Source organism: Ursus arctos, unplaced genomic scaffold (assembly GCF_023065955.2).
Source record: "Ursus arctos isolate Adak ecotype North America unplaced genomic scaffold, UrsArc2.0 scaffold_22, whole genome shotgun sequence".
Lineage (NCBI taxonomy): Eukaryota > Metazoa > Chordata > Mammalia > Carnivora > Ursidae > Ursus > Ursus arctos.
The window spans coordinates 57,143,019-57,167,356 of NW_026622897.1; the positions used below are offsets into that span (position 1 = coordinate 57,143,019).

The window sequence follows — 24,338 nt, forward strand, 5'->3', positions numbered from 1 at the left end:
CCTTTTTATCATATGATGTGAAGTAGAAACAATGCTAATGATGCATAAATACTAGATTTACTTTGTTTTAATGCAGCTTGGCACTATTTTGTAACTCTTATTTTGAATCTTTCTACACAAGTATTAAAAATATCTCCCACCACAGCTTTATAAGGAAAAGTTCACACTACATAAAATATTCAAATTTAAGCTCTTTACATGTAACTCCAAGTCAATTTTGATAGCTAGTGCTGCCTTGAACCAAAATGCTCTTATAGTTTCATTGTTATCTCTTCTGCTGTTTTCAACAATCAATGGTAAAATCTCATGGTGAGGTCATCTTGACTGCATCAATTACAACCACCATGAGTCTTGATCTCCTGCATTGAAAACAGTCTTCCCTATTGCAATGATGTTTCTGAAGAAAGAGGCACAGGGGTTCACCTAGTGGCTTTTTCATTACATTTCCCACATTTAAAAGGGTTTTGTGCAGATTTTACCTCCACAGGCTATAGCAATTGACTATGAGACAGTGTTGCCTGGATAAAAAGGAAAATGTACTTCTTAAAATCCCAGAGAAATCATACATTGTATTATTATTTTAATTCTTAAGCTAGAACTTCCTTAAAGAAGGGTAACAATGTATGATCCGAACACCAAATATCTAGCCATTTGTATGATATTCTTTTGGTCCTTGATGAAAGTTTAATTATGTTATGGAAATGAATGATGAATGAAAACATATGTAATAAATTTGATAGCTCAGTTGAGATCAAACAGTAACAGCATGTACTTCAGTTTAAAAAAAAATCAGAGTTATGTCATGATGGACGGGGTATTTAGAAAAGCTCAAACATATTTTTGTATCATTCTGTAGGAAATCAGTAACATTGGACAAGAAGAGCTGGCGCCTCTCAGTGAATGAGACATCTGGTCTATGTTACCTGCAGCTGTACAAGTGCCACGGAAACATGGTCCCTTCTAATTGCACACAATTCCATCCCAACTTCTTTCTCCTGCTGGGAATTCCAGGGCTAGAAGACGTGCATATGTGGATTGGTTTTCCATTTTGTGTTGTATATTTGACAGCCTTATTGGGAAACATTGCAATTCTTTTTGTGATTCAGACTGATCATAATCTCCATCATCCTATGTTCTACTTCCTGGCCATTCTGTCATCTATTGACATGGGCCTATCTACATCCACTATCCCCAAGATGCTTGGCATCTTCTGGTTCAACCTGAGAGAAATCACTTTTGAGGGCTGCCTCATCCAGATGTTCTTCATCCACTTATGTACTGGCATGGAGTCAGCTGTACTCGTGGCCATGGCCTATGATCGCTACGTGGCCATCTGTAACCCTCTTCGGTACACACTGGTCTTGACAAACAAGGTGGTATCTCTTATAGCACTGATCATCCTCCTGAGACCCTTAGCCATTGCAATCCCGTTTGTTCTGCTCATCTTAAGGTTACCGTTCTGTGGACACCAAATTATCTCCCACACATACTGTGAGCACATGGGCATTGCCCGCCTGTCTTGTGCCAGCATAAAGGTGAACATCATCTATGGCTTATGTGCCATCTCTATTTTGGTGTTTGACATCATAGCCATTATCATCTCCTATGTCTATATCCTCCATGCTGTCTTCTGCCTCCCTTCCAGGGATGCCCGAATGAAGGCACTCAGCACTTGTGGCTCCCATGTGTGTGTAATGTTGGCCTTCTACACTCCAGCATTTTTCTCCTTTATGACCCACCGTTTTGGCCAAAATGTTCCTCAATACATCCACATTCTTCTTGCCAACTTTTATGTCGTCATCCCACCTGCTCTCAACCCTATAATTTATGGGGTCAGAACTAAGCAGATAAGAGAAAAGGTAACTAGAACTTTCAGATATAAATTATGAAATTTGGTCTTCAGATGCTAAAAGGCTTGAGTATGAGAAAATGGAACTTACTCTTTACTCTCAAAATTGCCACATTACAGTGTCTAGGGAAGATGGTATCCTATGTGCAGATATATGAAGACTTTCATTCATCTTAGGAAATGTTAGCCAAAAGAAACAATCATAAATATTTAATATAAGTACAATTCCAACCAGATATCACAAATGCCGGCAATTATGTGATAAATAAAATAGCATTTACATGAAAAAATTCCATGAAGTTGATAAAAATTGACTAGCATAATAATAATAATAATAATAATAATAATAATAATAACAACAACAAAATAGACATATGTTATAAGCCAGGCACTGTTTTCATGACTTTTTAAGTATTAATTCTTTAAATTCTTACAACTACAATAAGTAGCTTCTACTTTTTTCCCTTTCTATAGTTGAGGGAACTGAAGCAATAATATTACATATTAACATTAACATTATATTAGAGTAAGTAGCATTTTCAAAGTTGAAATAGAAACTCTCTCACTTCTCAGATGAGTAAACTAAACACACAGTATGAGCATATTAAAGAAAAACTATGGACAAAAGTAAGTACATAAATTTTATATGTAAATAGGTATAAGACACTATTAATAAGAAAAACAAACTTCTTATATAGGGTACCAATGGGAAGAGGCACTCCACAATCCCACATGATGTAAGAATCCTATAAACTCTATGAAGCAAGAGGTAGTATGTCTACTAATAGTGGCATCTAATATTTCTTGACCCCTTCAATGTTCTAGGAACTACATTTGGTTCTTTAGGTAATTCACATTTTATAATGAGTAGGTGCAGATTCAAAAGTTAAATAATTTACACATAGTCACGCAACTATTATGTAACAGGATTTTAAATGATTTATTTAGTTTCAGGGCAGTTTCCTTAACCTCTCTGATATAACTTAATGTAGAAACAGACTGTGACACAGGCCATTAAGGTTAAAAAAAATATTTTTTAGGTGTCAGCATGTTATACAGCTTAAAATGGAATTATATAATACATTGAGCATAACTATTAATTCAGAAATGTGAATAAAATATGACAGTATACATATGTGATGCATAGTATATATATATATATATATATATATATATATATATATATATACACACACTTCAAATATGAAAAGACTATGATTAAAATAGAGAAAATTAATAGATATAAAAGATGGACAGGAAAATAAACTACATAAAAAATTAGCATGCCTAAAAGTAAAACATGAAAAGAATTCCCAGTTCCCTGGAAGCAGGTTTGAACCAAGATGCTTCAGAAAGCTTGACTACCCACCATTTGCATTGACATGGATGGAAGTGAAGGAGATAATGCTAAGTGAAATAAGTCAAGCAGAGAAAGACAATTATTATATGGTTTCACTTACATGCGGAACATAAGGAATAGCAGGGAGGACATTAGGAGAAGGAAGGGAAAAATGAAGGGGAAGAATCAGAGGGAAGCAGACCCTGAGAGACTATGGACTCCGGGAAACAAACTGCAGGTTTCAGAGGGGAGGGGCATGGGGGGATGGGCTAGCCCAGTGATGGGTATTAAGGAGGGCACGTATTGCATGGAGCACTGGGTGTTATACGCAAACAATGGATCATGGAACACTACATCAGAAACTAATGATGTACTGTATGGTGACTAACATATCATAATAAAATTTAAATAAATGAAAAAAAAAAAAAAGCTTGACTCAAGCTCCCAGATACCCAGTCCCTGAAGGGACTGACCAAGGATGTCCTTCTCAGGGGAGCTACATCCTCTGCATAAATTCTTCCTCTTGAGGGATCCTGGGCAGAAAGGCCAGCCTGGTGCTGCAGGACGAGGCAGAACATTGTCCTTGGGAAGGCAGCCCAGGTTGTATTTTTATACTGTGGGAAGTCTCCCATGACAAGGTTGAGACAGGTGGGGCAGCTCAGTATAGTGGACACTGAGGAGAGTTTTACGAAATTGCAACAGGTAGTCTCACTTACAGAAATATCACAGATGAAAGTCCCCTTTTTTTCAGCTACCCCACTGAGAAGGAGCCCCCAGGCACTATAAGGGTATGCTTTCCCTGCAGATGTTAGCCTGAGAGGGTGACCAGAGTCCAGAACCATGGAAATCAAAGTGGTATCAGTAGCATGACCTCTTTGAAAAGGTTGCTCTATTTTATTAGCTGTAGAGCCTTGGGGATGGTGACCTTTGCCCTCTGTGCTGCAAGACTTGCCCTACCTGTGAATTAACCTGTGTTCAGATGTAAAGATGAGTGTTTGAGTGATTTAAAAAATTGAGAATTTGAGTTACAGAGTCCCATTTTGTTCCAACTGAATCAAATCTAACCTACATATTTTGTGTTTCAGAATAAAATTCAAGTAATTTGTATATTTATCTCAGGAAGGAAGTCTTTCATAAATGGATGTTGGTGAAAGAGTCTTAAACATACCATTTGTTCCCGAACTAAATGTGCCATGTTTGCCTGGAATATTATGAGAATGCTTTAAAACATAGCTCCTATGTTAATTAGATTTTTAGCTCCTCTGTCTGATTAGATTTTTAACTTCTGACTTAGACTGAATGGTGGGCACGCAGTTTACACGGTCCGTTCTATGGACTATGTTCATAGTATTAGTAAGCTAATCGTCTTTCTTTTGTTTTGTGTTGTTTTCAGAATATCAAACATTAACACCAAGACTCATATCCGTGGACAACAATAGTAGATTACCCTAGCTACTGTTACTAAGGATACAGTGTCGAGACATCTCGTTAGGCTCCATATATGCATCATCTTATCGTATTAGCACTAGCTCTGTATGAAGTTTATGCAATGATTATCTCAATCTCTACAAATAAGTAAAATAAGGCTCAAGGAATGGCGTTCCTAAGGTCCTTAGTAAGTGAGAGAGTGAAGGAAGATGTAAAGCTATGCTTGCCTGGGTTGAAAGACAGTGCCCCTGAACACCAAACTAACTGATTCTTAATCAGCCACAATAGAAAGATGGGCTCTATTAGGGACAGAAAGAGTCCACTGGTGAATTTGACGCTGAGTGGACATCAGTTGGAAAAAACCGTCTGGTAAGAGAATCTATCTGCTAGTCGCGATCTGAAACCATGTAAATCATGAGGCTTTCAAATAAATCCACACCTTTACAACGTTTGAGAAAGGGTAGGCATGGGGGGCACTGGTTCATCTGTAAGACGAATGTCTGTAAATGGACAGTGACAGTCCGGAGGACGCTGTGGAGAACTTTTAGCATTGAACCCATCTAGGCTCAATTAAAAATAACCCAATGATGTATTATTGGCGTCTGTTTTAAATATTAGATGAAGGGTATTGTTATTACTAGATATGCCAAATATTTACAACCCTGAATTAGAATGAAATGAATGTAATGAAAATATTGCAACAGGTTAATATTCCCTAATGGTGGCAAAGCCATAGATACAAAGGAGAGGACTGACTTTCCCTCTGGATGTCAACAGAGAAACTCTCACCGTGAAGCCTCAAGCGTCTAAACCTCACATTTATGATTCTCTTTAATTAAGCTTCAAACCATCGAAATTTCCTTTTGCATGCTTGTAATGCTTCTGTTTCAAAGGGGATGTAGTTACCAGGTGGTATCATCAGCACAACGGCAGATGAAGCTGAGGTGCAGTCTAAGAGAGTGTCAGGTCATACTTCTATGTTTTAATTCCAATACCTTTTCCTAGCGCAAAATAACTCCCGGAAATTCACGTACCTTTACTTTGGTCACTCCCCCCACAGCCAGCATATTTCCATTGCTCTAGTTGCTACGACCCGCTGAAATCCTCAGGCTTCTTTCCTTCCAGTCTCACCTCTTCCTGGCTCTCCGACCACCCTAGACCCTCACCAATTCTAGATCAGACGATTTATGGTCTAAACTGCCAACCTCTTTCTTCTGATTCTTGAAGAACACATATATTGCTCTTATATTGGGATCTGACTGCTAAACACTACAGGAAATAAGACAGGAAGAAAAAATAACATGAATATTTAATCCCTATAAAATTATTTCCATAATTTTGTGGGTCTACAGGCTTTAAATAACAGTACAATTCTGAATAGAAGATTTTTTCTTTTTAAATTTATAATTACTCCCTGCTTTTTTATTTACCTCAGCAAAAACACTATTGCCGAGGGGAAATTTAGTAATAGGGAGACAGACATATAACTTAATTTCTAATCATATAACTGACGTTTATGACTTATCGAAGACAAATGTCTTAGACTCTCTTAACCTTAGCTTTGTTTGCATATAAATCGGATATGATAATAGCATCAACCTCAGAAAGTTGTTTTGAAATTTGAATGAGAATATTTATAAAACACTGAGTATTGATGTTTGGTAAATAGTATTTTCTTTGACCTTTTGCTAGCATAAAGTCAGTCAAATAAAGCGGAATAATAGCTATGCACTATCTTCCTAAAATAAGATTTGAATTTTAATAATAGAATAATATGAACTTTGGTTGAATGTGTTGAGAAAGATGTTTGAGAAATTTTAGTAGAGCATAACAATAAGCTAATACTGAAAAACAAATGATAAATTTAAGAAAGCTCAGAGGGAAGAGTAAAGCACATCCTAGGATGCACTGCTAGCATGCTGTGTGGTTGTATACCTCCCACCAAATTTTTCGTATTCAGAGTAATTTTGCTCATCAGTGAACTCCTTGCAAATAATCATAAAGAATATACCAGGGTCGACATTTGACTTACAAACTGATGAATATGAATAAAAAGGAAAATATCAGAAATAAAAGCTAAATGCTATTCAAAACAAAAATTATTACAGAATATTTAAATTTAACATAGGTTATTTATTTTATGATTCTTGAATAAGACTGTGAAATATTTTAGATTTTAGGATTTTTAGCTCCATATTAATTGAGGTAAATAATTCTGTGTTTAAAATAAGCTCCCGGGGCGCCTGGGTGGCACAGCAGTTAAGCGTCTGCCTTCAGCTCAGGGCGTGATCCCGGCGTTATGGGATCGAGCCCCACATCAGGCTCCTCCGCTATGAGCCTGCTTCTTCCTCTCCCACTCCCCCTGCTTGTGTTCCCTCTCTCGCTGACTGTCTCTATCTCTGTCAAATAAATAAATAAAATCCTTTAAAAAATAAAATAAAATAAGCCCCCAAATGGAATATTTTATTAAAGTAAATGATACTATACTTTATAAAATATTACAGATGACACTTATTTCGAGTAGATTTATATATTATACCATTTCATTATTGAGTATTTCAAACATCTATGAACTAAGCAGAGATGCATAATGCTCTCAGCATCCAATGTTAACAACTGCAAACATTCTATTCTCTTTAGGCTTGAATTTGGTTGTTTTAAAGTAAACTTTCCATTCTGTTTAAATGTGAAAATCTCATCTGTACAGTTTTGGAAAACATATATACCTATATATTCTACACCTCTGTGAAGGTGTAAAATTTTTCTATCACCTCAAAAAATCCTTTTGTGTTCCTTTCCAGTCTTTCAGTCCCTGGGCAACCACTGAATACATATTTTCAGTACCCAGTTTTTTGTTAAAGATTTTAATTTTAAGTAATCTCTACACCCGTCATGGGGCTCGAACTCACAATCCCGAGATCAAGAGTCGCAGGCTACACTGACTGAGCCGGCCAGTTGCCTCAGTACCCATTTTCTTTGTATGCTGTAGGTCTTTATATAACTGAAATTGTGTAACTAGTACTCTTTAGTAACTAGGAGCAGTTGACAGTTCAGTATGATGACATAGATTCATCCATGTTGTCACACAGGAAGGAGTCAACCCATTTTTTTTTTTCTGAGTAGAATTTCATTGTGTAAATATTCCAAAATCGATTTGACTGTTCACCGTTGATGAGTATTTATGTTGTTTCCATTTGGAGCAGTTGTGAATAAAGCTGCTACTAACCTACTTGTACCAGTCTTTGTGTGGACCTATGCTGTCACTCACCTTGAGTAAGCTCCTACGAATTCAGTTGTTGGAGGTAACTAGGAGAATCTTTTGCACATCCTTGCTGAAATTTGGTGTCGTCATGCTTTTTAATTTTGGCCATTTTAGATGTGTAATCGTATGTCGTGTTAGTTTTAATGTACAATTCCTGATGTCTAATAATTTTGAGAAGTTGAATGTCATTTGTACGTTTTCCTCTGCTAAGTGACAGCGTAGGACTCTCCTTTTCCATTGCTTTTTTCTTATTTGCCAGTTGTAAGCATTGTCATATGTTCTTAACACAAATTCTTGCACAGAAATAAGGGATCGTGAATATTTTTTCCCAGTCTTTGTCCTCTAAATTCATATTCTTAAGAGTAAATTTTAAAATTTAATAGCAATTACGAGGCTATTTTTTAAAATTGTTATTGCTTTTTGTGTTCTAAGAAACCATTACTTTCCACTGGTTGCAAAGATACTCTCCTTTTGACTTCATATGTGTTAGAATTTGAGTTGCTTTTTTTCTTAATATCTAGGTATATTTTAGAAATGTAATTAATATTTGATTTTGTTGTGAAGTTGGAAGCAAGGTTCTTTTTTTTTTTTTTTTTTTGATACTTGCATTTAGTTGCTCCAGTATCATTGATAGAAACGACTCTCCTATCTTCACTGAATTACTGTATTGGTCACTGTAAAATCTAACTGAGGATGTAAAATATGTCTATTCTATTCTTTCCCTACATACCTATTTGCCCATCATTGTGCAATTATCACACTGCCTTGATACTTTATTTTTTAAAGTCTGAAGTCCTTTGCTATTAGTTCCTCTGTTTTGTTATTCTTTTTTGAAAGAATTTAGGGTATTCCTATAAATATTTTAGAATAAGCTTAAATTTCTTGGTAGGGATTGAAGCCGTTTTAAAGTTATTGATCAACTTAGGAAGAACGACATCTTAACATATTTTAGCCTTCCAAACCATGGGCATGTTATACTCTAAAACTTTTTTAGGTCTTTTTAATTGTAATTGAAAATCTTAATTTCTAATAGTTCGATAACAATATATAGAAAAGTATTGATTCTTATACCTGATTGATTGATAAGCTAAATAATTAGTTCTAAACACTTTGATTTTTATGTAAGTGTTCATGTCACTCATGAACAGGAAAGTTTACTTCTTTCATTCCAATCTTAATGTCTTATTTCTTTTTTCTTTTTTTAATATATATATGTGTATATATATATATATATATATTTTATTATGTTGTGTTAGTCACCATATAGTACTTCGTTAGTTCCTGATGTAGCGCTCCATATTCTTATTTATTTTTTCTTGATACATGACCTTGTTGGGACCTCCAGTAAAATATTAAATATAATTGATGCTAGCTGATATGTTTGCCTTATTCCCAATCCTAGAAATAAACTTTCCTGTGTTTCACCATTCACTATGATATTAGCTGTGGGCTTTTCAGAGATTCCTTTCACTAAATTGAATGTTTAATTTTTCGTCTAATTTGCTAAAAGTTCCCTCTTTTTTTAAATATCACATGTGGATGCTGAATTTAATGACTGTTTTTTACTTGTATTAAAATTATCTATTTTTTGTATTATTAATGTAGTGAATTTTTTGATGGTAAAAGTAGAAAAATACTAATAATCTATTCATCAAAGACATGATAAAAGAAGTTTCATTAAAAGATAGATATAAACACAGTCTTATTAAAGCAAATAAAGGGAAAAGTAACACTTAACAAAGAGGGGACTATGACAGGCAAATAAGGGTTGTAAGTAGATATTATTATAATCATCATATCCAAAGCTTCTTCCCACCCCAATTCCTCATTCTTTTTTTTCCCACAATATTTTTGTAGAGTTTTCTCTTACATATCCACTCAACTAAGTAACCAAGGTAACCTGAAAATGTAATACAAATTGTGGTTACTGGAAGGGTTTTCAGTTGATACTAGTAAATATAGATGAGAATCTCACAATAGAATGAGCTAAAGATGATCATGGATCACTACACCACACTACCACCAGAAAATACTATTTCTAACTTCCACAATCTCCTTGGGATATTAAATGGGATAGTCAATAATTTGAATTTAATAGTCAATTATCCTCAAATTCCTTTCCGTTATGTTCTTAAGTGTCTAATTGGCCTGCTATTATATACATCCAACCATCATATATTCCCTTATGTCTCCCCAGAAATGCTGAAGAAGACCATAGAGTATTTTCCAAGAGTTCTCAGCAGGATGTCTTCCATCAATGACAGTGCCTCATATCCCTCTGCCTTCCTTCTGTTGGGTATACCTGGTTTAGAAGCTTTCCATATCTGGATTGCTTTCCCTTTCTTTGTTGTTTATCTGATAGCACTTGTGGGGAATGTCACAATCCTATTTGTGATCAAGACTGAGCAGAGTCTTCATCAACCCATGTTCTATTTTCTGGCTCTTCTCTCCTTTATTGATCTGGGCCTCTCCACTTCTACCATTCCCAAGATGCTAGCTATCTTCTGGTTCAACTTCAGGGAGATAAAATTTGAAGGCTGCCTCATCCAAATGTTCTTTATCCACACCTACACTGGTATGGAATCTGTTGTGCTGCTGGCCATGGCAATTGACCGCTTTGTCGCCATCTGTTATCCACTGAGATATACCACTATTCTCACCAACAGAGTGGTAGCCATCATGGCCTCCGTTGTAGTGGGGAGGCCAGTTCTCCTTGTCATCCCCTTCTGCCCTCTTCTCAAACGATTGCCCTTTTGTGGACACTACATCATTCCTCACACCTACTGTGAACACATGGGAATCGCCCGTCTTGCCTGTGCTAACATAAGGGTCAACATCATCTATGGCTTATTTACCATTGCTGCCCTGATTTTTGACTTGATCCTTATTGCCCTCTCCTATGTTCAGATCCTACGAGCTGTTTTCCGCCTTCCTTCAAGAGATGCCAGGCTCAAAGCCCTTAGCACATGTGGTTCACATGTCTGCGTCATCTTAGCCTTTTATACACCAGCATTTTTCTCTTTTATGACTCACCGATTTGGTAGAAATATTCCTCGCTACATTCACATCCTCCTGGCCAATCTATATGTGGTTGTTCCTCCTTGTTTAAATCCAGTCATTTATGGGGTCAGGACAAAGCAAATTCGGGACCGAGTTGTGAAAATATTTGTAAAGAAAGAGTGACCCGAAAGTATTAAAAAATTAATAAATTCTTTCAGGCTAACTTTCAACTTGTACATCTCTCAGGGTGTCCCAAACTGAGATTATGTCAAGGCCACCCAGGCATTATCTCAGGCTTTATTAGAGTCTCCTAAACTCATACTCTGCTGTGTCTTTATGTAATTTCCACTTTTTCGATAGATCATATACTGTTTTTTCTCACTGAAGGCGAGAGAAGATTGTGGGGCCTAGTAAAAGATGTAATGACATTCTTGAATGTGTGCAGATGTGTGGCAGTAAAATTTATGCATAGATTTGATAAAAATAAGGAGATTCTGGTGGCATGAAATTCTTCAGGGTTTGGAAGTATCCATGCATCAATGTTTTGGAATCTGTCCTTCAACTACCTATTTGTCTGCCAATATTACTTTCATCTAGGTGATATTTTTAAATTCCACTCAGAGGGTTACTACAATCTGCCTGCTATTTCTCACTCCATTCAGTCTCTGAAAGAGTCAAATTCATTCTATGTTGCCAGTTCTACAATAATACTCAAACCAGAGAAAAGCATTCATGAAATAAAATTAGTTATCAAATCCTTTCATAAACTCAGTTGCAGTATTAACAAGAATTATGCAAATTGAGCTTAACGAATATAACATGATCCTATAACATGACCAAGTAGCACTTACCTTACAAATGCAGGGGAAATTTTTCATTTGAAAAATCAATTAATGTTTTTCACCATACTTTCAAACAGAAGTAATCACCGATGAAGTTAATAAATGCAGAAAAAAATTTGACAAAATCCATCATGAATTCCTGATAAAAATTTCAGAAAACTAGGAAAAGAAGGGAACTCACCAATAAGATAAAGACAACCTATGAAAATTGATAGGTGACATCACAATGAAGAAAGACTATTTTCTCTCTATTACCAAAAAAATGCAAGGCTCTCTGTTCTTATAAAGTCTACTTGCTTTTGTCCTGGAGATTCTAGCCAATGCATTAAGGTAAGTAAAAGGAAATAAAAGTCATTGATATTAGAAAGAAATTTACTGTTGATATAGTTTTTCTATGTAGAAAAATCATATATAACCTACTAAAAGCTACTAGAACTAATATGTGAGTTTAGCAAGTTTAGAGGATACAAGGTTACAGTAAAAAAATTTAAATTTCTTACACTAATGACATTCTGTTAGAAAATTAAACAAAAATATTACTTGCAATAGCCTAAAAATAGAATATTTAGGGGCACATTTGATAAGGTAAAATGTAAGAGGGAATACTAAAAAATATTGCCGAGAACATATATAAAAGGAGAGATATACAATTGTCATGTATCCAATTCCAGTATTGTGAATATTTCTATTCTCTCAAAGTTGATATATAGATTTAATCATATTCCAATCTAATTTGCAGCGGCCTTTTTCTTGTAGAAATTGAAAAGCTGATTCTAAAATATATATGGAAATGTAAAATAACTAAAATAACCAACTTTGAAAAAATATGTTAACAAAGTTGGAAGACTTAATTAATAAAGACACTATGCAAAAAATAGTGGCATAAAGATATGCAAGTTAATCAACAAACTAGTACAGGGAGCCCCAAATTAGACCCACACATATAGTTTTAATTGATTTTCAACAAAATGTTAAGGTAATTTAATGTAAAATGGATAGATTTGGAACAATTGGGTTGTCATATGCAAAAAATATGCACTTCAATCTATACCTTACATCCTATCCAAAAAAGTAAAAATGGATCATAAACCTAAATGTAAAGCCTAAAGTTAAAAAAACGTCTGGGAGACATTATACTAAAAATTAATAATCAGATATATTTTTTAAATTATTGAACTGAATTTCATATTTTTTAAAATTATTATTATGTTCAGTTAACCAACATATAGTACATCATTAGTTTTTGATGTAGTGTTCAATGGTTCATTAGTTGTCTATAAGACCCAGTGTTCATCACAACACATGCTCTCCTTAATACCCATCACCCAGTTGGCTTCTGCTCTTCCAAAGTACAATAAAGAGAATAAAATGCAAGTTGCATAGTTCAAGAAAATTTGGCAAATTAAATATGCGATGGTGGACTTGCATTTAGTATACACAAGGTAGTTTAAAATTAGATTTAAAAAAAAAAACTAACCATTCAATAGAAGTGGATGAAATATTTTAATGAACTTTTCAATAAAAGCTATATACAGATTGAAAATTACTGCATAAAAAAATTCTCAGTGCCATCAGGAAATGTAATTAAATTCTCAATGGCACACAAAACACTATTATAGTGTCCAAAAATTTTTAAAAACTGACTATAATACACATGTTGACTGTATTTTTGGGGACCTATTTCTGGGCTTTCTATTCTGTTCCATTGATCTATTGTTTATTCTTTTGTCAATACTATATTGTCTTAATTACTATAGATTTATACTAAGTCTTGAGGTCAAGTAGTATAACTTCTCCAACTTTGTTCTTTTTCTTCAATATTGCATTGGCTATTCTGGGCATCTTTTTCCTCTTCATTCAAACTATAAAATCAGTTTTCCAATATTCACAAGTAACTTCCCAAGATTTTGATTAGGATTATAATAAATCTATACGTCAAGTTGGGAAGATCTAACATCTTGACAATACTGTCATCCTACCCATGAACACGTATTACTCTTCTGTTTATTTCTTTGATATTTTTCTTTACAGAGTTTTATAGTTTTTCTCATGTATTTTAAGATTTATACCTAAGCCTTTTTTAGTTGCTAATGTAAATCATGTTTTTAATTTCAAATTCCATTTTTTTCATTGTTGTTATATAGGAAAGTAATTGACATTTTTAGAAGTTTTATTGTAATTCCAGTATAGTTAACATACAGTATTATATTAGTTATAGGTGTAAAATATAGTGATTCAACAATTCTGTAAGTGACTCAACAATTCTGTAAGTGACTCAGTGTTCATCATGATAAGTGCATCCCTTAATTTCCATCACCTATTTCACCCATCCCCCAACCCACTTCCCCTCTGGTAACCATCTATTTGCTCTCTACAGTTACGAGTCTGTTTCTTGGTTTGTCTCTCTTCCGTCCCCCCCACTTTGTTTATTTGTTTCATTTCTTAAATTCCACATATGGGTGAAATTTGTCTTTCTCTGACTGACTTATTTCACTTAGCTTTAAACTATCTCCATCCATGTGTAGCAAATGACAAGATTTCATGCTTTTTTTATGGCTGAATAATATGTGATTGTATATATAACACATCTTCTTTATCCATTCATCTATAGATAGACAGTTTGGCTACTTCCATAATTTGGCTATTGTAAATAATATTGCAATACACATAGGGGTATTTGTATTTTTTGGGTATATACCCAGTAGTGCAATTACTGGATATTTTTAGTACTATTTTTTAAAATTTGTTAAAATCCTCCGTAATGTTTTCCACAGTGGCTGTAACAGTTTGCATTCTCACAATAGCGTATTAGTGTTCCTTTTTCTCCACAGCCTCTCCAACATCTGTTGTTTCTCGTGTTGTTGATTTTAGCCATTCTGACAGGTGTGAGGTGATATCTCGTTGTAGTTTTTATTTGCATTTCCCTGATGACAAGTCAGGATGAGTATCTTTTCATGGGTCTGTCGGCCATCTGTATTTCTTTGGAAAAATATGTCTATTCATATCTTCTGCCCATTTTTAAGTGGATTATTTGCTTTTTGGGTGTCAAGTTGTATAAATTCTTTATATACTTTCAATATGAATCCTTTGTCAGATATGTCATTTGCAAGTATCTTCTCTCATTCAGTAGGTTGTCTTTCAGTTTCGTTGATTGTTTCATTCTCTGTGCAGAAGCTTCTGATTTTGATTTAGTTCCAATGGTTTAGTTCCAATGGTTGATTTTTGCTTTTATTTCCCTGGGCTCAGGAGACATATCTAAAAAAAAGTTGCTATGGCCAATGTCAGAGAAATTACTGCCTGTGTTCTCTTCTAGGATTTTTCTGGTTTCAGGGTTTACATTTAGGTCTTTAATCCATTTTGAGTTTATTTTTGTGTATGGTGTAAGAAAGTGGTCCAGTTTCATTCCATTGTATGTAGCTATCCAGTTCTCCCAACACCATTTATTGAAGAGATTTTTTCCCATTGCATATTCTTCCCTCCCATGTTGAAATTAATAATTTGACCACATAACCATTTGTTTGTTCCTGGGTTTTCTATCCTTTTCCATTGATTTATGTGCCAATTTTTGTGCTGGTGGCATAGTGTTTTGATTATGACAGCTTTGTAGTATAATTTGAAAGCTAGAATTGTGATACCTCCAACTGTGTGTGTGTGTGTGTGTGTGTGTGTGTGTGTGTGTGTGTTTTTCAAGATTGTCTGGGCTATTCAGGGTCTTCTGTGGTTCCATACAAATTTTAGGATTATTTGTTCTAGTTCTGTAAAAAGTGTTGGCATTTTGCGAGGGATTGCATTAAATCTGTACATTTCTTTGGGTAGTATGGACATTTTAACAGTATTTGTTCTTCCAATCTATGAGCATAGAATATCTTTCTATTTGTTTGTGTCTTCTTCAACTTCTTTCATCAATGTTTTACAGTTTTCAGAGTATGGGTCTTTCACCTCCTTGATTAAGTGTATTTCTAGGTATTTTATTATTTTTGGTGCAATTGTAAATGGGATTGCAGTCTTAATTTCTCTTTCTGTTGCTTCATTCTTAGTGTGTAAAAATGCAACAGATTTCTGTGCATTGATTTTGTATCCTGCAACTTTACTGAATTCATTTATCAGTTCTAGCAGTATTTTTGGTGGAGTCTTTAGGGTTTTCTATATAGAGTTTTGTGTCATTTGTGAATAGTGAAAGTTTTAGTTCTTCATTACCAATTTGGTTGCCTTTTATTCCTTTATGTTATCTGATTGTTGGGGCTAGGACTTCCAGTACTATGTTGAAATGAAAGTGGTGATAGTGGACATCCTTGTCTTGTTCCCGATCTTAGGGGGGAAATCTCTCAGTATTTCACCATTGAGTATCATGCTGGCTGTCAGTTTTTAATATATGGCCTTTATTATGTTAAGGTAAGTTCCCTCTAAACTTACTTTGTTGAGGGTTTTTATCATGAATGGATGTTGTACTCCATTAAATCCTTTTTATGCATCTACTGAAATGATCATATGGTTTTTATCCTCTTTCTTATTGATATAATATATCACATTGATTGATTTGTGAATATTGAACCATTGATCCTGGGATAAATCCCACTGGATCGTGGTGAATTATTTTTAATGTCGTTATTCAGTTTGCTAATATTTTGTTGAGGATTTTTGCATCTAGAGATATTGGCCTGTAGTTCTCCTTTTCGTGGTGTCTTTATCTGATTTTGGTATCGTGGTGCTACCAGCCTCATAGGTTGAATTTGGAAGTTCTTCTATTTTTATTGGACTAGTTGAGAAGAATAGGTATTAACTTCTTAAATGTTTGATAGAACTTGCCTGCGAAGCCATCTCATCCTGGATTTTCATTTGTTGGGAGTGTTTTTTATTGCTAATTCAATCTCCTTGCTGGTAATCAGTCTGTTCAAATTTTTTATTTCTTCCTGCTTTAGTTTTTGTAGGCTATATGTATCTTTTGCCATCTTAATTGCTGTGTCTTGATGTGAACCTCCTTGGGTTGATTTTGTTTGGTGATCTCTGTGCCTCCTGGATCTTGATTTCTGTTTCCTTCCCCAGATTCAGGATGTTTTCAGCTATTATTTCCTCAAATAAAATTTCCAATTCCTTTTCTTTCTCTTCTCCTTCTAGGATTCTTATGATGCAAATATTATTATGCTTTATGGTGTCACTGAGTTCCCTAAGTCTATTCTCATTTTGTATAATTTTTAAAATATTTCCTCTCACCTGCTCGGCTTGATTTCATTCCATTTATCTGTCCTCCAGGTCACCGATTTGTTCTTCTGCTTTGTCTGGTCTACTAATTATTCTATCTAGTGTATTTTTAATTTCATTTATTGTGTTCTTCATCTCTGATTGGTTCTTGTTTTTTTTTTTTTTTTAATCTCATTGTTAAGGGTCTCACTGATGTCCTCTATTCTTTTCTCAAGTCCAGTATCTTTATGATCATGACTTTAAATTCTCTGTCAGGCATACTACTTATCTCCATTTCTCCTATGTCTCTTGTGATTTTTGTCCTGTTCTTTCATTTGATATATATTTCGATGTCTCTTCATTTTGTTTAACTCTGTGTCTGTTTCTGTGTGTTAGGAAAAACAGGTGCATCTCCTGCACTTGAAAGTAATGGCCTTATAGAGAAGAGGTCCTGTGGTGCCCTACCACGAAGTTTCTCTGTTCACCAGAACATGGCATTTTGAGGGTGTCTCTTACATGTGATGTGTGTACCCTGCTGTTGTGGCTGAGCCACTTTTTCCTTTAGTCCAGTCATCTGCAATGGCTCTCTTTGCCTGTTGTGGCGGTGTTTGGTCCCTGTGGTGTTAGTGGGCCAGTAGAGGGATATTTTTGGCTTGAGTTGACTCAGACTAGGCATTTCGCAGAGATGTAGTAGCACCAAACTGCAGTGTGCTTTCCCTGTTCTGTCCCCTGGAAACCGTTTTTTTTTTTTTGTTTTTTTTTTTTTTTTTGGTGAGTGGTACCTGCAATCAGATCAATTGTATGCTTCCAACCCACTGTTGAATCTCTAACTAGTGTGTATGGTTATCTTTCCCTCTTTCCAGGCCAGGACTCACTTTGGACTGGTGTGGATCACTGTAGCGGCTGCTTGCACATTGTCTGGCCTGTGGCACTGTGCACCCCCGTATGGGCTCTGGCCAAGAGCGTACTGAATAAGGCAGATCTGCTCAAGTGCAGTGCAGTGGGGTGCCATGCAGTGGGGCACCTGCATCACCCAGATTGAGGCAGGCTGTCCAAATGGGTGGAAGCACAGCGTGGGGTGAGAGGACATGACAGTGTTAGCAAGTCAGGTAAGGAGCCCACAGATGACCATGTGTTTTCCCTGAGGGAGGGAAATGGCAATGTCAGTTCCTCTGTTCCTGGAGGAGTTCCCCAGTGATTTCTGTCCCTCCAGAACACATTCTGAGGTTAGTAAATAACTCCTTCCTGTATGTTCCAGGCAGCTTTCAAACTGTTGCTTCTATGCTGTATCTCCTTGGGCTGTTTGTTGTCCTGTCTCTTTAAGGCAACGACTCAGTGTCCTCTCACCCTCCAGGCTCTTCCAGATCATAGCACACTGATTTTTTAAAATTCCAGGTTTTAAGTCCTGCTGGTCGTAAGAACTCGGTGTGATGGTGCTGTTATGGGGATTCATCTTTCCCATTTTGTCTCCCTGGTGTGAGAGTCTGCTTCCTCCCCTCTCCAGGCCTACAGCATCTCTCCCTCCTGTGGATCGTCCCACAAATCTGTTTAGTTCCTGACTGTATTTCTACCCTATCTACCCTCTTAGATGTGGTCTCTTCTCTACACTTAGTTCTGGTGATTCTTCTGCCAGTCGTCAGGCCATTTTCTGGCCTATTTATTCTGATGTGAGTGTTATCTAGTTGCATCTGTGGGATGAGGTGAGCCTAGGGTCCTCCTAGTCCACCATCTTCCCCAGAAGTCTGGAGAGTAATTGACTTTGTATCCTGCAACCCTGCTGTGATTTCTTATTACACCTAGGTCATTCTACCTATGATAATGGTAGGCATATGTTCACAGAAAGTTTTATACACAGACAGAGCTACTTTATTCATAATATCCAAAAAATGCAACCAATTTAAATATTTTAAATAATGACTTATTGACTAATTATTAATGACAATAATGGGCAAACTCAGGCTTATCCATATAACATAATACCATTCAGCATTACAAAGGTATGATACATATCACATGTGGATAAATCTTAAAATAATATGCTTAGTGAAGAAAGAATATACCAGAAGAGGCATAGTGTATAATTACATCTATATGAAATTTGAAAAAAAAAAAACCAAAACCAAAACCCCCAACCTAATCTATGGACATGAGCTGTCATTTTTTGGGAAAACAGGATGGGTTTCAGGAAAAGATAATAAGTATGTATTCCATAGGCATGTGAGGAAATTTAAGGGAATAAAAGATATGTTTATTATCTTGGCAATTCTTTCACAGATTAATACATATAGCAAAATATTTTAAATTGTGTATTTTAAATGTATTCACTTTACTGTATGTCAGACTTCAATAAAGTTGTAAAAACATTTTAAAAAGTATATCCAATGACTGCCATAATACAAGCCAAAGACATTAGTATCACCTGGGTGTTCTATATGTGGGGTTGAAATATCCTTGAATTTCTTCTTCTACTTTTCTCCTCCTTGTATTTTCCTTATCACTCTCAAACTATATTGGTTTCCTCATTTCTTTCAGATTTCAAGGACAGTGCAAAATGCAGTGCTTTTTTCTTCCTATTTCTTCTGCTTAAAATACTCTTATCAGAGTTTGCCTTGTTAAATCTGTTGTCTCCAAATACTTTCTCACATACCATCTACTAAATGATATTTTCCTGACAACCCTAAATAGAAATATATCTTCCACCACATAAACAACATCCCTTCATTTCCCTTTCTTTATTTTTTCCACAGTATTTATCGCCAACTGTTTTTTTTACTATATTTATGCTTAAAACTTTATACTATTAAAATAGTTCAGTCTTGCCAAAATGCAATGAGTCCACCATAGCCAACTTCTCCAACAAATTAAAACTAAAATCTGGACAAAGTACAAAACAATTACCACAGAATTCTATAAAGTTAGCAAATCAATCAAGTTAAAACAAGGAGTCAAATTTTGAAGAAGTGATTTATATCATGTAAATTCTCAAGAAAATTTCCCCCCATTTGTTCCTTCTACTGAATAGAGAGCAAGCATCCCACAGAGATACAGGAAGTTGTACAGGGTACAAAAATGCAAGGACTGTTTACTGGTCAGAGAATCAGGAGAAAGGTGTCTGTGAGCTGGAGAGAAAGAGGAGGATCCCTGTATTTCTTCTTTGTTTTTCTACTAGACCCAACTGAAAGTTATATCCCTGTGATACAATAATACAAGCAGCTAAAACTCCAAGAGAAGGTTTATTTTTCTGGCCAGCAAATAAAAGAAAGAAAGAGAGAGAGAGAGAGAGAAAGAAAGAAAGAAAGAAAGAGAAAAAAGAAAGAAAGAAAGAGGAAGGGATATGAGGAAAGAAAGAGAAAGAAGGAAAGAAGGAAAAAAGGAGGAGGGAGGAAGGACAGAGAGAGAGAAGGAAGGAAGGAAGCAAGGAAGGAAGGAAGGAAAGAAGGAAGGGAGGGGAAAGGGAAGAAAAAAGAGAAGGCTGATGTTGGAGAATGTGTGTGAAATTCCTACCGTTATCCTCCCTCTCTTTCTTCTTTTTTCTTTTCTTCTCTTCTCTTTTCTTTTCTTTTTTCTTTCTTCTTTCTTTTCTCTCTCTCTCTCTTTCTTTCTTTCTTCTTTCTTCTTTCTTTCTTTCTTTCTTTCTTTCTTTCTTTCTTTCTTTCTTTCTTTCTTTCTTTCTTTCTTCTATTTTAATTCCTTCCTTCCTTCCTTCCTTCCTTCCTTCCTTCCTTCCTTCTTCCTTCCTTCCCCATGGGCAGTACCCATTTTGATGGCATGGTGATACATGCAGCTACAATTCTGCCAGAAATGCTGTCTTTTTTATCATGGCGATATGAGAGGTGACCCCTGATAACTGCAGAATATGAAAAGAATCCTGGAGAGAAAAGAGCTGGATAAGTGGTTCCTTTAATTCTGTGTATGAACTGACACAAACCGTGAGCTAATTTCTGAGCATCACATGCATGGGACAGACCCAACAAAACACAATAAAGGCACTGAGAACTGAACTACAATATAAACCATCTCTGAATCTCAGGATGAGTGACACAAATATTGGACAGACAAAAGACAACCATTAGAACCACCACAGGAGGCAAGTTAAGACTTGTAGTCTGAACATAACTAATTTAATTTCCTGGTAAAACAAAACAAAGGAAAACAAAATCAACCCTCTACAAAAGATTTTAACAAGATCCATATTCAAAATGCCCAGGATAAAAGTTTTAAAAAATTATTAAACATATGAAAAACCAGAAAACATGCGACTATCAAGGGAAAGGATGATCCACAGATCCCAATCCCAATATCGCTCAGATGTTGGAATTGTTATACAAAGACTCTAAGCAGTTATTACAACTATTCTTCATGACTTAAAAGTAAACACTGTTGAATTATGTGAAAGGTCCTCAGCAGAGAAAACAGAAAGTATTAAAAAAGTACAATGTCGTAATTTTACATGTAAAAGTCTTAACATCTGAAATTCGTCAGATGAACTCAATAGAAGAATGAAGATGAGAGAGGAAAGTGTAAACTTGAAAACAGATTAAGAAAAAAATGATTCAATCTGAAGAATAGAGAAAAAATATTAAAATCATGAACAGAGCCTTAGGGATGTGGAACACATATAAAAATCTTTAATATTCATGTCACTGGGATCCCAGAAGGAGAAGAAAAAAATATTGGGCAGAGAAATATATTTAATGAAACAATAGGAAATCATTTTCAAACTTGGCAAAAGACATAAATTTATAGATTTTTAAGACTCCATGATCCCTAAAGAAGTAAACTAAAAGAAAAGCATATATGTAGAAAAAACACACGGAATTGATAAAAACCAAAGATGAGGAAAAAATATTGCAAAGAGTCAGAAAAATATGTCATATTATCTATAGAATGTATTCTCCAGGAAGACATAACCATACTAAATGCATATACACTTAAGTGCAGAGCTTCAAATTACACGAAGAAAAACTGATGGAGTGAAAGAACATATAGTCAAATGCACTATTATATTTGGAGAATTTAAAGTTCCTCTTTTAATATCCAATAGTACAAATAGAAAATTAACAATCAAAAGGTGTAGGATACAACTAAAAGATAGATCAGACAAGGGGCCTGGGTGACTCAGTTGGTAAAGCGACTGCCTTCGGCTCAGGTCATGATCCTGGAGTCTGGGATTGAGCCCCACATTGGGCTCCCGGCTCAATGGGGAGTCTGTTTCTCCCTCTGACCATCCCCCCTCTCATGCTGTCTCTTTCTCTCTCTCTCTCTCAAAAAATCTTTAAATAATAAGTTAAACTAAAGTTTGTAGTATTAGATATTACTACAAAAGGCTACGTGGTAGTAAGTATACATTAATTACTTTCATTTACCATCTTATTGGTTATAAACTCCACTAAAGGAAGTAATTCTGCTTCATTTGTTTACTCTCATGTCTTCTATGCCCATGTAAGTGCTAGGCACATTACAGAGGCTTGCTAGATACTGAGTGGATAGATAAATGCAAAATCAGTCATCATTTTATTTTACTTGCTCGTTTCCGGAGTAAGAGTTCTGTTTCTTTGAAAGTTTTACAAGTTTGAAAGATACACAATGTTTGCAATAGCAGTGGGAATGACTCACTTCACAATCCATATTCATTCTCAAGAGAGCTCTTAAAATGCATCCTTCTTGTAAGTTGCAAGGTGAAACCCTAGGGTTTACCCAACATTTTTCTCTTCTGCCCACTTTTCACCAGCTTTCTCTTATGGCTACAGTGAGAGTACAAATCAACCCAATTCAGATTGCCGTTTGGATTACCTAGTCTAAAATTCCTCCATTAAAAAAATAATGGTTAGATGGATGTTCTTATCTGGTTAATTTTGTAAGATAAACTAATAAGCATGTTTCATAAAGACACTGAGCAAACCCATAACACACAGCAGAATAATTTCACACACTGAAATAATCTTACCTTTATTAAGTACTAAAATATCCTAGAAATAGTGCTAAACACTTTGTAACCATTAACTTATGACATAGATATTATTATATCTGTTTTACAGATGCTTGTTAGATAAATCAAATATAATTTCCACTTACAGAAATAGTAAGTGGAAGAATTAAAACTCTAATATTTGGTCTTGCTAAAGCTGGAATCCAACAACTGTAGACCAAAGACTTATAGGAGGATGGGAATAAGTAGAAAATAGGACCCAGAATTCTCAGCTGATTTTAGTCGTGAATAATTGTAGAACACATTCTCGGATCTGTCTAGTCCTTACTCCATAGATGATAGGGTTCAGCATCGGGGGTACCAACAAGTACATGTTGGCCAGCAGGATGTGGGTATGGCGAGGTATATGCTTACTAAAACGGTGGGTGAGGAAGGAGAAAAGAGCAGGGATGTAGAAGGTGAGGATGACACATACGTGGGATCCGCAAGTGCTGAGGGTCTTCAACCTGGTATCATTGGAAGGGAGATTAAATACGGTACGAAGTATCTGTACATAAGACAGAGAGATACATGTCACATCAGTCCCAACGATTAAGATAATGACCGCCAAACTATAAAGACTATTGATGGAAATGTCAGCACAAGCCAATTTCACCACAGCCATGTGCTCACAGTATGTGTGGGAGACTACAGTGGACTGGCAGTACGGCCATCTCCTCACCAGGAAGGGATGTGGTATCATTAGTACTAACCCACGTAGAAGAGCCACCATGCCAACCTGAGCCACCACAGAATTTGTGAGAATGGATGAGTGTCTCAGTGGATTGCAGATTGCCACATACCGGTCGAGTGCCATGGCCACAAGAAGCCCTGACTCCACCCCAGAGAAAGCATGGATGAAAAACATCTGAGTAAGGCAGGCATGGAAGCTGATTTCATGATAATTGAACCAGAATACACCCAACATCTTGGGAAGAGTGGAGGTTGACAAGATGAGGTCTGTGATGGCCAACATGGAAAGAAAATAGAACATGGGCTCATGGAGAACAGTCTCAGTTTTGATGATGAAAAGGATGAGTATGTTTCCCATGAGGGCAACAATATACATTGAGCAGAAAGGGATGGATATCCAAATATGCAAGTCTTCTAGACCAGGTATGCCCATCAGGAAGAAGGTAATAGGATTGGTGAATGCAGTAGAATTCAAGTCAAGCATGGTGATTCTGGCTATACGAAGATATATTCTTGCTTTCTTCCCCTCCTTTGTGCTGGGGTAGTCAAATGCACATATACTCTGATAAATATACCATAAAATTACTTAGTGTAAAAATACAACTGAGCAACTTTATTCATATTTTAAGTCCTCCTTGATGAGCTTCTCTGAAATTACAAGTATTGCATTACTCACTGCCAGCTATTAATCTTATTAAGAACTAGCTGGGGTACAGAGTGTCTCCTTAGGCTGAGAAGCTCCACAGTGTTCTGCCTGACACTAAGTATTCTCTTTCTGT

The 24,338-nt window shown here is 35.7% G+C and overlaps 3 protein-coding genes across 3 annotated transcripts; 2 read left to right on the forward strand and 1 right to left on the reverse strand.

Moving 5' to 3' along the window:
- The first annotated feature begins 950 nt into the window (after positions 1-950).
- On the forward strand, positions 951-1,889 carry LOC113269490 (olfactory receptor 52E1-like). Its single transcript, XM_026518369.3, has one exon. It carries the CDS (start codon positions 951-953, stop codon positions 1,887-1,889), a length of 939 nt encoding a protein of 312 aa, XP_026374154.3.
- An 8,227-nt stretch (positions 1,890-10,116) lies between these two features.
- Positions 10,117-11,061, forward strand: LOC113269489 (olfactory receptor 52E4-like). The gene has a single exon (XM_026518368.4). It carries the CDS (start codon positions 10,123-10,125, stop codon positions 11,059-11,061), a length of 939 nt encoding a protein of 312 aa, XP_026374153.2. The 5' UTR covers positions 10,117-10,122.
- A 12,034-nt stretch (positions 11,062-23,095) lies between these two features.
- LOC113269444 (olfactory receptor 52E2-like) lies at positions 23,096-24,043 on the reverse strand. The gene has a single exon (XM_026518335.1). It carries the CDS (start codon positions 24,041-24,043, stop codon positions 23,096-23,098), a length of 948 nt encoding a protein of 315 aa, XP_026374120.1.
- Positions 24,044-24,338: the final 295 nt, after the last annotated feature.

Excerpts from the sequence above, each read along its gene's own strand:
- LOC113269490 (XM_026518369.3), top strand. The coding sequence starts at position 951 with ATGGTCCCTTCTAATTGCACACAATTCCATCCCAACTTCTTTCTCCTG.
- LOC113269489 (XM_026518368.4), top strand. The coding sequence starts at position 10,123 with ATGTCTTCCATCAATGACAGTGCCTCATATCCCTCTGCCTTCCTTCTG.
- LOC113269444 (XM_026518335.1), bottom strand. The coding sequence starts at position 24,043 with ATGCTTGACTTGAATTCTACTGCATTCACCAATCCTATTACCTTCTTC.